This window comes from Nyctereutes procyonoides, unplaced genomic scaffold, assembly GCF_905146905.1.
Source record: "Nyctereutes procyonoides isolate TBG_1078 unplaced genomic scaffold, NYPRO_anot_genome, whole genome shotgun sequence".
NCBI lineage: Eukaryota > Metazoa > Chordata > Mammalia > Carnivora > Canidae > Nyctereutes > Nyctereutes procyonoides.
In genome coordinates this window covers 1,853,828-1,865,844 of record NW_026575048.1, presented here as the reverse complement: position 1 = coordinate 1,865,844, position 12,017 = coordinate 1,853,828, and the positions used below count along the sequence as shown (strand labels likewise).

General features: G+C 48.9%; 1 protein-coding gene across 1 annotated transcript in view; it reads left to right on the top strand.

The window, feature by feature from the left end:
• The window catches only part of EIPR1 (EARP complex and GARP complex interacting protein 1), a 121,376-nt gene that overhangs the window by 4,343 nt on the left and 105,016 nt on the right, over positions 1-12,017 (top strand). The window contains exon 2 of the mRNA XM_055327521.1: positions 10,382-10,465. Coding sequence (XP_055183496.1) covers positions 10,382-10,465 — 84 coding nt within the window. The remainder of the gene's footprint in view (positions 1-10,381; positions 10,466-12,017) is intronic.

Below are 12,017 nucleotides of genomic sequence, written 5' to 3'. Positions count from 1 at the left end.
TTACTGGAGTTTAATTTGCCAACATATAGCATAACACCCAGTGCTCATCCCGCCAAGTGCCCCCTCAGTGCCCGTCACCCAGTCACCCCTACCCCCCCCCCCCGCCCACTTCCCTTTCCACTACCCTTTGTTCGTTTCCCAGAGTTAGGTGTCTCTCATGTTTTGTGGAGACGATTTTGATGCTTGGTTTTTATTATCATTTGTTTGTTTATGTTATGGACATAGAAACCTCAGACACGTTCCAGCTCACTCACTCGCTTGCTTTTCTTTTTATAACATTTTTTTCTCCCTCCAAACTATGTGGCTCACGCTGGATATGTATGTACGTGTGTGTATGTAACTTCTGTGTCTTTATGTACCTTGCATATGTACACATGTGTATTTATGCATCTGATTTTTTTCCTCGACGGGATCTGTGTGTTTGCACGGCTCTGGGTACCTGAGTGCTCGTCGCTCTGGGCTAGTTTGCTGTGAGACCCTCCGGTGCCTCAGGCTCCTAGCCTCACTGCTGGTCATGGCTCCTTGTCGCTCCCTCACTTGATACCCTCGCTCTCTTTCCTTCTTGGTTCTGGAGAGGTGGTCTGTGCTCCAGCGTGCAGATGTGGGGAGAAGGAGAAGGCGGTTTGGGATGGGACGGGCAAGGGCATCCTCATCCCCTGGACGCCGGCCCGGGAGCCTCGCGGGCAGTGTTAGCTGCTCCCGTTTTTCCCGGGGCTGGGGACCTACCTTGATGAGTCCTAGAGCCTGGTCCTCACGGCCCGCCCTCGAGGCCTGTAACATGGTGGGGCTTCCTCCATGGTGGTTCTGAGGATCACAGTTCACATCCCACCGTGTTGGGGTGAATACTGACTTAGCCCCATTCCGCCCTTCTGCTATGGCAAAAGAGGTGGGAAGGTCTGGCCTGTAAAGTCTGTTTCACAACGTGAAACCGATTCTGCGGCCATGGAGACTGGGGAGTTCTGACGGCCGAGTCGGGAAGGCTGTGTAGACCATGCAGCTCAGAGTGTCCCCAGCCAGCGGCAGCCGTGTCACCCGGAGGCAGACCTGTAGAATCAGACTCTGCACTGCCCGGGCTCCCTGGGCTGCTTGTTGGTGTATTGAAGCTGGAGATGTGTCATCATAGGAAAGAATAAATGAGATTCTGACAGGATTGGGCAGGAGGAGGTCTTGACATCCCTGCTGGAAGTGTGGAATTGTGGTACTAGGTGGTCAGCGTACGGTTTTTGAGGAGCATGTCTGTCTAGGAGTTAGGAGGTATGTCCTGAGAGCGTTCTTGCATTGGGCAGAAGATTGGACTGGACGGGACTTGGCAGCCTGTGAACTCACATCAATAGATCATTAGTTAACATACAATTAATTTAAAGCATCGAAGTCAAGATACAGAGAATGTTGAAGTTAGGATATAAAGATTTGTGTGTATTTTTCTTGATTTAGACTTGTTTAGGCAGCTTTTCAGGATATTTGCCCAAGAACAATTTGAATTTTAGGTTTTTTAAAAAAGATTTTATTTATTTATTTATTCATTCATTCATTCATTCATTCATTCATTCATTCATGACATAGAGTTAGAGAGGCAGAGACACAGGCAGAGGGAGAAGCAGGCTCTCTGCAGAGCGCCTGATATGGGACTCAATCCCGGGACCTCGGGTCACGCCCTGAGCTGAAGGCAGATGCTCAGCCATGAGCCACACAGGTGGTGCTTATTTATATAATAGAGAAACAGGAAGTGTGCACAAGCAGGGGGAGAAGCATAGAAGGAAGCAGACTCCTCCTCTGAGCAGAGAGCCTGATATGGGGCTCCATCCCAGGACCTTGAGATTATGACCTGAGCCAAAGGCAGATGCTTAGCCCGCTGAGCCACCCAGAATTTTAAGTTTAATCCTTGTTTTTGTACATGCGTATCCCAAATTTCCCGGTCATTGTTGTGCTTGCTGGCTCGGCGCTGCTGGTACAGCTCTGGTTCCTCTTCTGGGTGTTCCTCTTCCCAGTCTTCATCCTTCTGTACCGTGTTTCTGTTGCGAGCCTAGACAACCCAGGGTGTGCTGATCCTATCATGCTTACTTGCAAGATGATGACGGAAGTCTATTTACATTAAGACAAGAAATGCTACTACCGCTCCTTGGCCGAGTTTTAGGGCTCTTTTCTGGAGGGGAGGGGAGTTATTTTATAGGACATACCATAATCGTGGTCAGATGGGAAATGGACTGGCTGCTTCTGAACTCGGTACTAAGACCCTGCATCTGAACGGTCTCGCACTTCAACACAAAGCTCATACAGTTACGCTTTATAGATTTGTTGTTTATTTGAATATTGTATACGTTCTGGTCTATTAATGATCATAATTTTTGTTTCGGATGTTTCTCCAGCATTGTTTGAATTTGAAATAGTATAAGTGAGACTACAGATGGCTTCACACGCATTCTCAGCGTCAGGGCAGGAGCGATCAGCTTTCCGGGTTTGAGTTGAATCTGTAATTCTCAGTTAACAGGACCGTAGTTCTTTATGACATTTCAAAAGTCTCTACAAACAAGATGATTTTTCTTCTGCACGCTTGTTTCTTTGAAACTTTTGGCCTTGAGAAGACCTCCTCGGGGCCCTTGGGGGCTCAGTAGGTTAAGTGTCCGACTCTTGGTTTTGGCTTAAGCCCTGATCTCCGGGTCATGGCATCAGGCCCCGTGTCAGGCTCTATGTTCAGTGGGAGTCTGCTTGGATATTCTCTCCCTCTGCCCCTCCTCTCTCTCTCTCTCTCTCTCTCTCTCTCTCTCTCAAATACCTAAATAAATCTTAAAAAAAAAAAAAAAAAGAAGAAGAAGACCTTCTCTGGTTGGGAGGGCCGTTGGTCCTTCGTTGGTCCTTCGGCAGACCCGCTGTGGCCCATTGAGGTGGCTTGGGCGTGTCCACCTTGCCTGTTCCCGAGCCTCGGGCACTCTCCCGACACGGGCTTTTGGATCTGTGGTCACTAGCTGTTCTGATTTCTTCTTCTGAGGTTGGGTGTGGCAGTTTGTGTTTTCCTAGGAAATGCATTTATTTGGTTGCCAGGTACCGATGGTCTACTGCGTGCCAGGCATTACTCTGCGCCCTGGAACACGGCGGGGAAGGAGCCAAACCCAAGCCCGGCAGCCCTCCCTCCCGGAGGCCAGTGTGGGGGCACCGCGTCGGGTGTTCTTCTAAGACTCCTCAGTCGCGTGCCTACTTTGTTTTCTTTCTTCTTTATTAACGGAAGCATTTAGACCACGAATTTTCTTCTGAACATTGACTTCTTGACTTTACTGTTTTCTGGGTATCTCATGGTTTTGAACTTGATGTCTTTTGTTACCTGACACTCTCTGGACTCTTTTTCAGCCCTGCTCCCATCCCCTGCTGCGTGTGGGGGCCCCTCCTGTGGCGGCTCTGCTCTTCCCTGGCCCTGCCTGTGGTTGTCCTGCCCTATTGTCTCCCAGCCGTGCCTTGATTTTTACCCCCCGTTTACTTTTCTGTTCTTTTTTTCTCTCTCCTTCAAGGCTGATTGCTCCGTTAGGTTTACAGTTGTGTGCTGGTGTGCATAGCATGAGCTCCGGCTCTTCTGTGGCGGCCGGTGGCAGTGTGTGGCCAGCACGTGTGCATCTTCTGAGGTCTTTTCCCGCTGTCCTTGCCTGGCTGTCCCTCCTGGTGGTATCCTCGCAGGGCTCCTGGGCTCCTTTGATCATGGCGAGCCTTCCTGTCCAGCTGCCGTGGGATCTGTATGCGGAGTCGGGCCAGGCCCGAGCCCCAGGCTGGCAGGAATTCCTGCAGCCCAGGCTTTGGTTTGTGGGTGAATTCTGCAGCCCTCATTCATCCCTGGTGAAGATGGTGGCTCTGGCGGGCTCCCCACAGTGCGGCACCCCCTCCACTCCGGGGGGCCAGCATGCTTCCAGGCGGGATTGCCCGGCTGCCCGGCCTGCTCTGACTTTTGCCAAAGTCCACGCACGAGCCCTGCCACCAGCCGTGTGCCTGTCCTGCCGTCCCATCCCTGCAGTGCCTGCACTGACACCTGTGCACCTGTATTCTTGGGGGTGTCGCTGCCCGCGCACTCTTCAGACCCTTCTCGGCTCTCACCTCTGCGTTTGAGTCTTTGTTCTTATGGTGTGTGTTTGGATTATAGATGTTTCCGAGTTTCATTGAAGATAGTCGCTATTTCTGCTTTTATCCTCCTTGCTTTTGTGTAATTCCCTAGGGTTTGGAAGAGTGAAATGAAGACATTAACCTACTGCTCGGAAACCTGAGGTCCCGATTTGACTTGTTGAGATGGGAAGGGGAGGGTGAACTGGAATAAAGACTCATGTCTGGAAAGTTGAGTAAGAGGTTGTGAAAATGTAGTTCAAGCAAGGTATGGGGAGGGGTGGCGGTGTGTCTGGAGAGAGGGCAGGATGCGGGGTTCGGGGTTCCCATGTCATAGGCCTGGTAGGCAGGAGGGGGTGTGGCGAGGGGCTGATGGCCAGAAGTGCAGGCCTGGGGAGGGGCCTCAGGTCAGTGCAGCTGACAGAGCGGTGCCAGGGGCTCCACCACGGACCTGGTGACAGTGCTGCAGGCAGGCAGCAGGAGTGCCCCCATCTCCGGGCGGGCAGGGAAGGGCGTTTGCTAGAAGGAAGTGTGGGCACAAAGCCCCAGCGAGAGCAGGGGGATGGGTGGTGATGTACTGGGTCATTGGGGGCCAAGGGACAGAGCGGCCCTGTGTCAGGGGTGTCTGGCAGCTGCGATGCCTGGGACCACAAGGCCAGTGCTGCAGGGTGGTGCAGCGGGGCCAGGTCGTCAGAAGGGGGGCAGTCGGTCAGAGTCGACGAGGGCTTTCCCTGTCTACGCCACCATCAGCGACGGGAAGAGTGGAGGTCTGGCAGCAGCTGGAGAAGCAGATGAGTCAAGGTGTAAGATATTTTCAAAGGATGAGGGGACATGTGACTGGGTTTTCCCAGTTGAGGGGAAGAAGCCAGAGAAGAGAATGACAGAAAAGAGAGCGGACTGCCCAATGTTTTGTGCTGCAGGCAGGCAGCAGGGGTGCCCCCATCTCCGGGCAGGCGGGCAGGGGCGCCCCTTTCCTCTGGGCAGGTGGGCAGGGGCGCGCCCCCATCTCCGGGTGGGCAGGCAGGGGCACCTCCATCTCCGGGCAGGCGGGCAGGGTCGTCTTGATGAGCTAGAGGCAGTTCTCCATAAACATGCCGTTTCCAGGGGGAGACCACTTAGTGTAGCAGGTTAGACCTACCTGGTTTCTGTGGCTTGAAGCACAGGTCCTGCCCCACCTGCTAGCCTCCCAGCAACACCTTGACCTTGCCCGAGGTGTCCTGGGGGGGGGGGTTGGGGGGGTAGGGGCATTTCAGGTGAGGAAGCAGGCTGGACGCTAACTAGAGGAAGCATTTATTTGATCAGATTAGTAAACACATGACTACAATCTTGAATTTCCCAAGGGAATTCTGGGTACTCGGCGGGACCAGAAGGCTATAGGATTTGCGCCTGTCATGGAGTAGAACTTTCCAGTGCTCCCATGGCCCTGCCCCACTGACAGCATCTCCAGTTGTCCTGCGTTTGCTCACTACACGGTGAGATAGAGGGAAAGAGCTGTGTCAGGAAAGCACCGTGGCCTTTCTTTTGGGAACAGGTTGTGGGATGATAATAACGTGACCCATACTCTACCTTCAATCTCGTATATACATATCTTACTTGTGTTGCCAGGTCCCTGTGTCACCATAACAGTAAAGAACGAGACTCAAGGCTACAGGTCAGGGTGGTTCTTCTCTAGGAGCTTTGTGATCGTGACTAAGTCACTTAACCTCTCTGGTCCTCAGTGTCTTTGTCTTCTAAGTAGGAATAATATTATCCCTCCTGACTTTGGGTCTCCTTCATTGAATATGGAGATGAAGCAAGGTAAAATACATGGAGCTGTTTTGTGACCTCTTACACCCTAAAATTTGATCTTATAATAATGAGGTCATTGGAGTACCTCAAAGTCATCATTATGACTAGACTTAGGAAGGTCATTTGATCATTCACTTCATGATCAGAGGACCAGAATTACGGATGGATATACATATGTTACCCAATTGGCCAGAGTTAAATTCTTATTATAATTTTACCTAATGTACTAAAAAGATCTTAGATTATTATTTTTAAAGATTTTATCCATTACTCATGAGAGACACACAGAGAGAGGCAGAGACACAGGCAGAGGGAGAAGCAGGCCCTACGCAGGGAGCCCGATGCAGGACTTGATCCTGGGACCCCAGGATCACGCCCTGGGCCGAAGGCAGACGCTCAACCTCTGAGCCACAGGCATCCCAAGATCTTAGATTAAATGTTTTTGAGATTTCACTGTAATTTCTAAAGATTCAGTTTAGATTTTTTTGTCAGAATAATTCTCTTCACTTTTTTATCTTTATTGATTTATTTTGGAGAGAGTGTGTGTGCTTGCAAGCTGGGGGAGGGGCAGAGGGAGAGAGAATCTTGAAAAGACTGAGCCCAACACGGGCTCCATCTCATGGCCCTGAGATCATGACCTGAACTGAATTCAAGAGTCGGATGCCCAACTGACCGAGCCACCCAGGAGGCCCCTCCTCTTTAGGTTTTTAAGAAAGAAGGGTCTTCTCTAAACCACGGTAGCTTTTGTGTCTGAAACCGATGATCTCTTAGACTCTATTTCCTCGCACGCTCACCGTCAGCCCTGCGCGGGGCTGCAGTTCTGTGCTCCGTAAATTACTTTAGAATGAAGCAGGTTGGATGCTGGGTTGTTACGCACACAGCAGCCTCTACGGCCCCGAGCTGCCCTTCCGTTCCGTCCAATGGCCTGATACAATTTACTTCTTTCTGGTATCTTCTGTTTTACGGTGATGGCGTTAGGTCCTGCTTTCTGCCTGGACTTGAGCTCCTGGCTGTGTTTTGATAAATGTGGATTTGCTGTCTTGTGGTCTGGGCCGGCTCTGGTGCACGGTCCTTTCCCACCTGCTTTGTTTTGGGCCTTGTCTGCTGCCTGCACCAGTGAGTTTCCTGAGGGCAGGACGGGTCACTTCCCATCTGTGGGACCTGCCACAGCACGGCCACCGGGCGGGGGTTGTGTAGTCGGCTCGGTATTGCTGACTTGAAGCATAGACAAGTCTTCATGGAAAGTCATCACTTCCTCTCAGATAAATCCTTTCCTGGGCCCTGTTTTGGAGACTTTCAGGCTTTTTCTGTTGAGGTGATGGTATGTCCCTGTATCTGAGTCTTAGCATTCTTGTTTGAAGGTGGAGCCAGTCCTGCATCCCCTCTGTTGACTTGAGTTCTGCCTTTGGAGCAGCCGGGGTTTTGTCTCTGTGACGATGTAGACGCTTCCTCACCATTTTTCTCTAACCATGTGGTGTTCAAATTAGATAGGATTCAGGGGGTCTGTGAATTTGCTGGTATTAATGTGCAAAATTCTAATCGTAGGTATGCACATTTTTGGCAGAAAGTATATAGATTCACAAAGAATTAATCAGTTTTGCAAAGAGGTCTAAGACTCTAGTTTGTCAAAGAGGTTGTAGGCTCGTTGGCTAGAATATCTAATAATGTGAACACTGCTCTGGATGTGTATTTTCTTGGTGTTACTGAAATGTATTCTGAAAGTTGATGTTTCTGTGCCAGGAACACAAAACAGTTGACGTTTTTGTGAGGAGGCGTGGGGCCATAGGTGCTGTGATTGCATTTTCTGAGAGCATGACTTGAAATTGTTGTCTCCAGACCTTTTGGTAGAGGACACTCAGAAGGTCTTGTGGTTCACCCCAGTCATGGAAATCAGGTCTAAACCAGACAGACTGAACGGAATTAGATGTTATAGAGGAGGAAGCGGGGTGTTATGCCTGTTTCTAGCTGCAGGTGGGAAGAGAGCATGTGGACAGTGGCCCATGTAGTGAACTGTGCAGGGCGGTATCCATTTCCCATTGCTGCCATAACAAGTCAGTACCAATTTAATGGTTTAAAAGAAGAACAGCACTTCCTACCTTACCATTCTGTAGTTTCGAAGCCCAATATGGGCCTCACTGGGCTTAAATCCAGGCTTTGGTGGGGCGGGGACCTGGAGCCTCAGGGGACGATCTGATACCTCGCCTTCTCAGTCCATGGAGTCCCTCCATCTCCAAAGTCCGCAGCAGCTGCCCCCATCCTCCCAGCTGCTTGCACCCTTCGTAGGCTTCCTGTGTCCCTCTCACGCTAACACCTCTTTGTTCTCTGGTTCTCTCTCTCTCTCTTTTTTAAAGATTTAAAAATTTATTTTGAGAGAGAGAAAGCACACAAGTAAGGGGGAGGAGCAGAGGGAGAGGGAGAAGCAGACTCTCCACTGAGCAGGGAGCCCCATATGGGACTTGATCCCAGGACCCTGAGATCACGACCTGAGCCCAAGGCAGATGCATTACCGACTGAGCCAGCCAGGCGCCCCTCTGGTTCTCTCTTCTGCTAGATCTCTCTGCTGACAGCCACAAAAGGTTTTCTGCTTTTAAGGACCCATGTAACTAGATAATTCAGGATAATCTCTCCATTTCAAGATCCTTAACCTTATCACACATGCAAAGTCTCTTTGCCATATAAATAAACGTAGGCACAGGTTGTGGGGATTGGAATAGGGATGTGGACACTTTACGGGGGTCCTTATTCTGCTTCCCCTAGGCATCAAAGCATGAACTATAGGGATATAGGGACTTGATCTAGGCACAGTTACTGGTTGTATTGCAAGAGAGCCAGGTTTGATTTTGTAAGCCTGAAATACTAGTCACAACACTAATAGTAACCAGTTTTCCTCTTTAGGCCTCAGACTCTTCACTTGAGATTATTTTGTCTTTTTTTTTTTTTTTTTTAGTTATGATAGTCACAGAGAGAGAGAGAGGCAGAGACACAGGCAGAGGGAGAAGCAGGCTCCATGCACCGGAAGCCCGACGTGGGATTCGATCCTGGGTCTCCAGGATCGTGCCCTGGGCCAAAGGCAGGCTCCAAACCGCTGCGCCACCGAGGGATCCCTATTTTGTCTTTTAATTATTGAACCTATGTAGCCTAGGTATTGTAATTCCTGCTGTGGTGCACCACCCAGATTTCTCTTTCCAGACGTCCAGCAGATTCTGGGATTATGAGTGGCTGATAGCTCTCAGTGGGTCCTGCTTTAGAGTTTGCCCTCAGCTGAACAGAGCCACATTGTCCTAAGTCACACCCCTCTCCAGGGACAGCCTGCCTCTAATGAATGATGGATGGGGTGGGGGCTGGGTAGCAGAAGGGCCTGGCCATGACGGCTCCACTCTGGGGGGCCACCCCATCTCCAGCCTCCCCGTGGCATTGCGGTCCCTCTGTGTCCTCTGCACAGTCTTGCTTCCTTCATGCCTTCACTCCTGCTTCTTCCATGGTGTCATTTCCAAGAGTGTTCCTAGCAAATCTGTGCACAAAGCTTGATGTTTTACAGCTTGTTTACCAGAGAACCTGATCATCTGAATGCTTGGCAGGCCCCTTTTTGTTGTTTGTTGTTTGGCTTTTGATCATGTGATTTTGACTTGTTTTATGACCAGTGATTTTTGATTGAGTGTTTGACATCGTGGGAAAAAAACGATGGAAACTTTGGATGTCTTTGTCTTCCTCCAGAGGGTTTACTGTTACTTCTGGTGGGTAGCTGGCTGGCTCTGGAGCACCAGTCTGCTTAGATCACTTAAAATCCAGTCGTGGACCAAGATGACCTGGAGCGTTATTCTGTGCAGATTGACCTCCTTCTAGTTCACCTTCACTTCTGGCCTGTGCCCTACGGGTCCCTGACCCAGCACTTAGTGCTTTGCTGGCCTTTCTCTGTAGTGGGCCCTGTGCTCCGTCTGTACCCTCCACCCATGAGCCTGTCAGAGGCTTTCCTCAGTGTCAGCTGCTAGCAACAGTTTCCAGACTGACAGATTACCTCCAGCTGAAGGAGGGGCGCGGAGGTCAGGCTTGTGTTTCTAAGCCTCCTTCCTTTCCAAGATCTGGGCATTCATTCACCACTGTGGTAGCTTCTGAGACCTTGAAACAAATTCAGAGTAGCTTGTGTAGTTTGTATAGTTATCCTCTGTTGGAGGCTGCCTTGCTGTTGCTGGGAGCCGTTTTCTGCTGTTCTGGTGAAGGATGATTTGTTTTATCAATCTATTTCTGTTGAAAATTATGGTTTTATTAAAAATACCATTTACATCTTTATTGCTTATTTTTTATGCTCATTTATAATTGTTTCCATTTACATTTGAATGGAATGTTGTGTCATAAAGTATAAACAGATAAAGGCTTTGCATAGACGTTTCTAAGTTGTGTGGCGGGCACTTTGTACTAATTGATACTCCAGCAGCAGTAGAGGAGGTAACTGCCTTTTTAATCTCTAACTGTGAAATCTAACTTCATAAACATGTGTGCATTTTCCTTCGTCCCGCAGGCACGTGCTCTAACACCTCAGACTGCAGAAACAGATGCCATTCGGTTTTTGGTTGGGACGCAGTCTCTTAAATATGATAATCAGGTAACTATTTTTGACATATGTATACATGTTAATTACTAAGACTATTCTTAGTTTTATAACCATTTTGCTCTTGATTTTTCAAGTAACATTTGAGAAAATCAGTGCCACACAAACAAAATAAAACTTTCATTGGGATTTAAATATCCAACTGTATGTAATAACTGAGTTCAATAATTTAAACTTACTCTGTGTAGCATCACTGTCATAGTTTTTGTTTGTGGTTATGAAGGGTTTGCTGTGTAAGTGACTGGGAAGCAGTCCAGGGGATGTGGTCGGCACCCTAGCTTCTACCCGGGCCGGTGGGTGGCCATGCGAGGTGCTGACAGCATTCTTCCCAGCTGAGCCTGGGTGGGCCCGTAAACCCTCAAGTTCTAGGCTTTTGCTGCTACCCGCTCCAGGTCCTGGAGTGGCTGTTCAGGCCACTGTCGTAGAGAGTGTTGTCTGCTCACAGATCAGCGTTCAGTTCATGACTTGACGCACACATATGACCTTGACACACAAGGATTAACCTTCTTGGACTTCATTTTCCTCATCACCGAGATAGAGATAAAGCGGCCCGCTTTCTGTACCTCACAGACTCTGAGGATGTCGCGAAGATGTGTACTGTTGGATCCTGGGGAAAAGCACCAAAGGCCACGTGACCTGGTGCAGGGCCTCTGCCCAGGTACCACTGTCACACAGGGGAGTGGCTTTAACATAGCTGTGAAAGAGTGTTTGGTGCTGGGTGTGTGTAGTGAACTAGCCACCCTCGTATTGCTGACGAGGGATTTTAAATTGGCGTAATCATTTTGGCAACTGATTTGGTGACATATATTAAGAGCTTTATAAATAAATGTTTATATTACTTAACCCTCATTTCCTATACCCAAAACATAAGGAAGGCTTTATATGCAAGGAATATTATTGTAATGGTACAAATAATTGCAAAACAATTAGAATCAAACAAAATGTGCCCGTGTTAGTTTGGTTGAAGCTGCTGTCTATGCTGGCAGATTCTCCTGGTTGGATCTGATTGAACCTGGTTCTTCATGGTGCAGTGGTTGTCATTGACTGCGCTCATTAAGTTATAAACTCGTGTGGTTCTTAATTTAAGAATCCTTAGACGATTCAGTGAAATGTTAAAATAGTATATATTGTGTGATCACAATTGTGTTAGAAAAGTAAATCATTTTTCAGTAGACACAAGCATTGAATCATTAGGCGTATACGTCAACTAATGTTATGTCACATCAGTTATACCTCAATTAGAACAGCTGTGGATAAAGTACAAAATTGAGTGTCTATGTACAGTAAAGACTAGGAGGAAACAGGTCAAAAGCCTCACACTTTGACCCCGGTTACCTTTGGGTAATTTTCATTTTTCTGAACGTGTGTGTGTCACTTTTCTTCTGGAAGAATGTCAGGTGAGAATGGTTTATTTATGAAAATGGTTTCCAGTGGCTCAGGGAAGAGGGACTCGTGCAGTCTGGGGGCTGTTGCTCACTTGAGAGAGGGGGTGCCTAATGAGCCCTCACAGCATGCGTGTGCGTGTTCCCCTCACACATGATGTGCC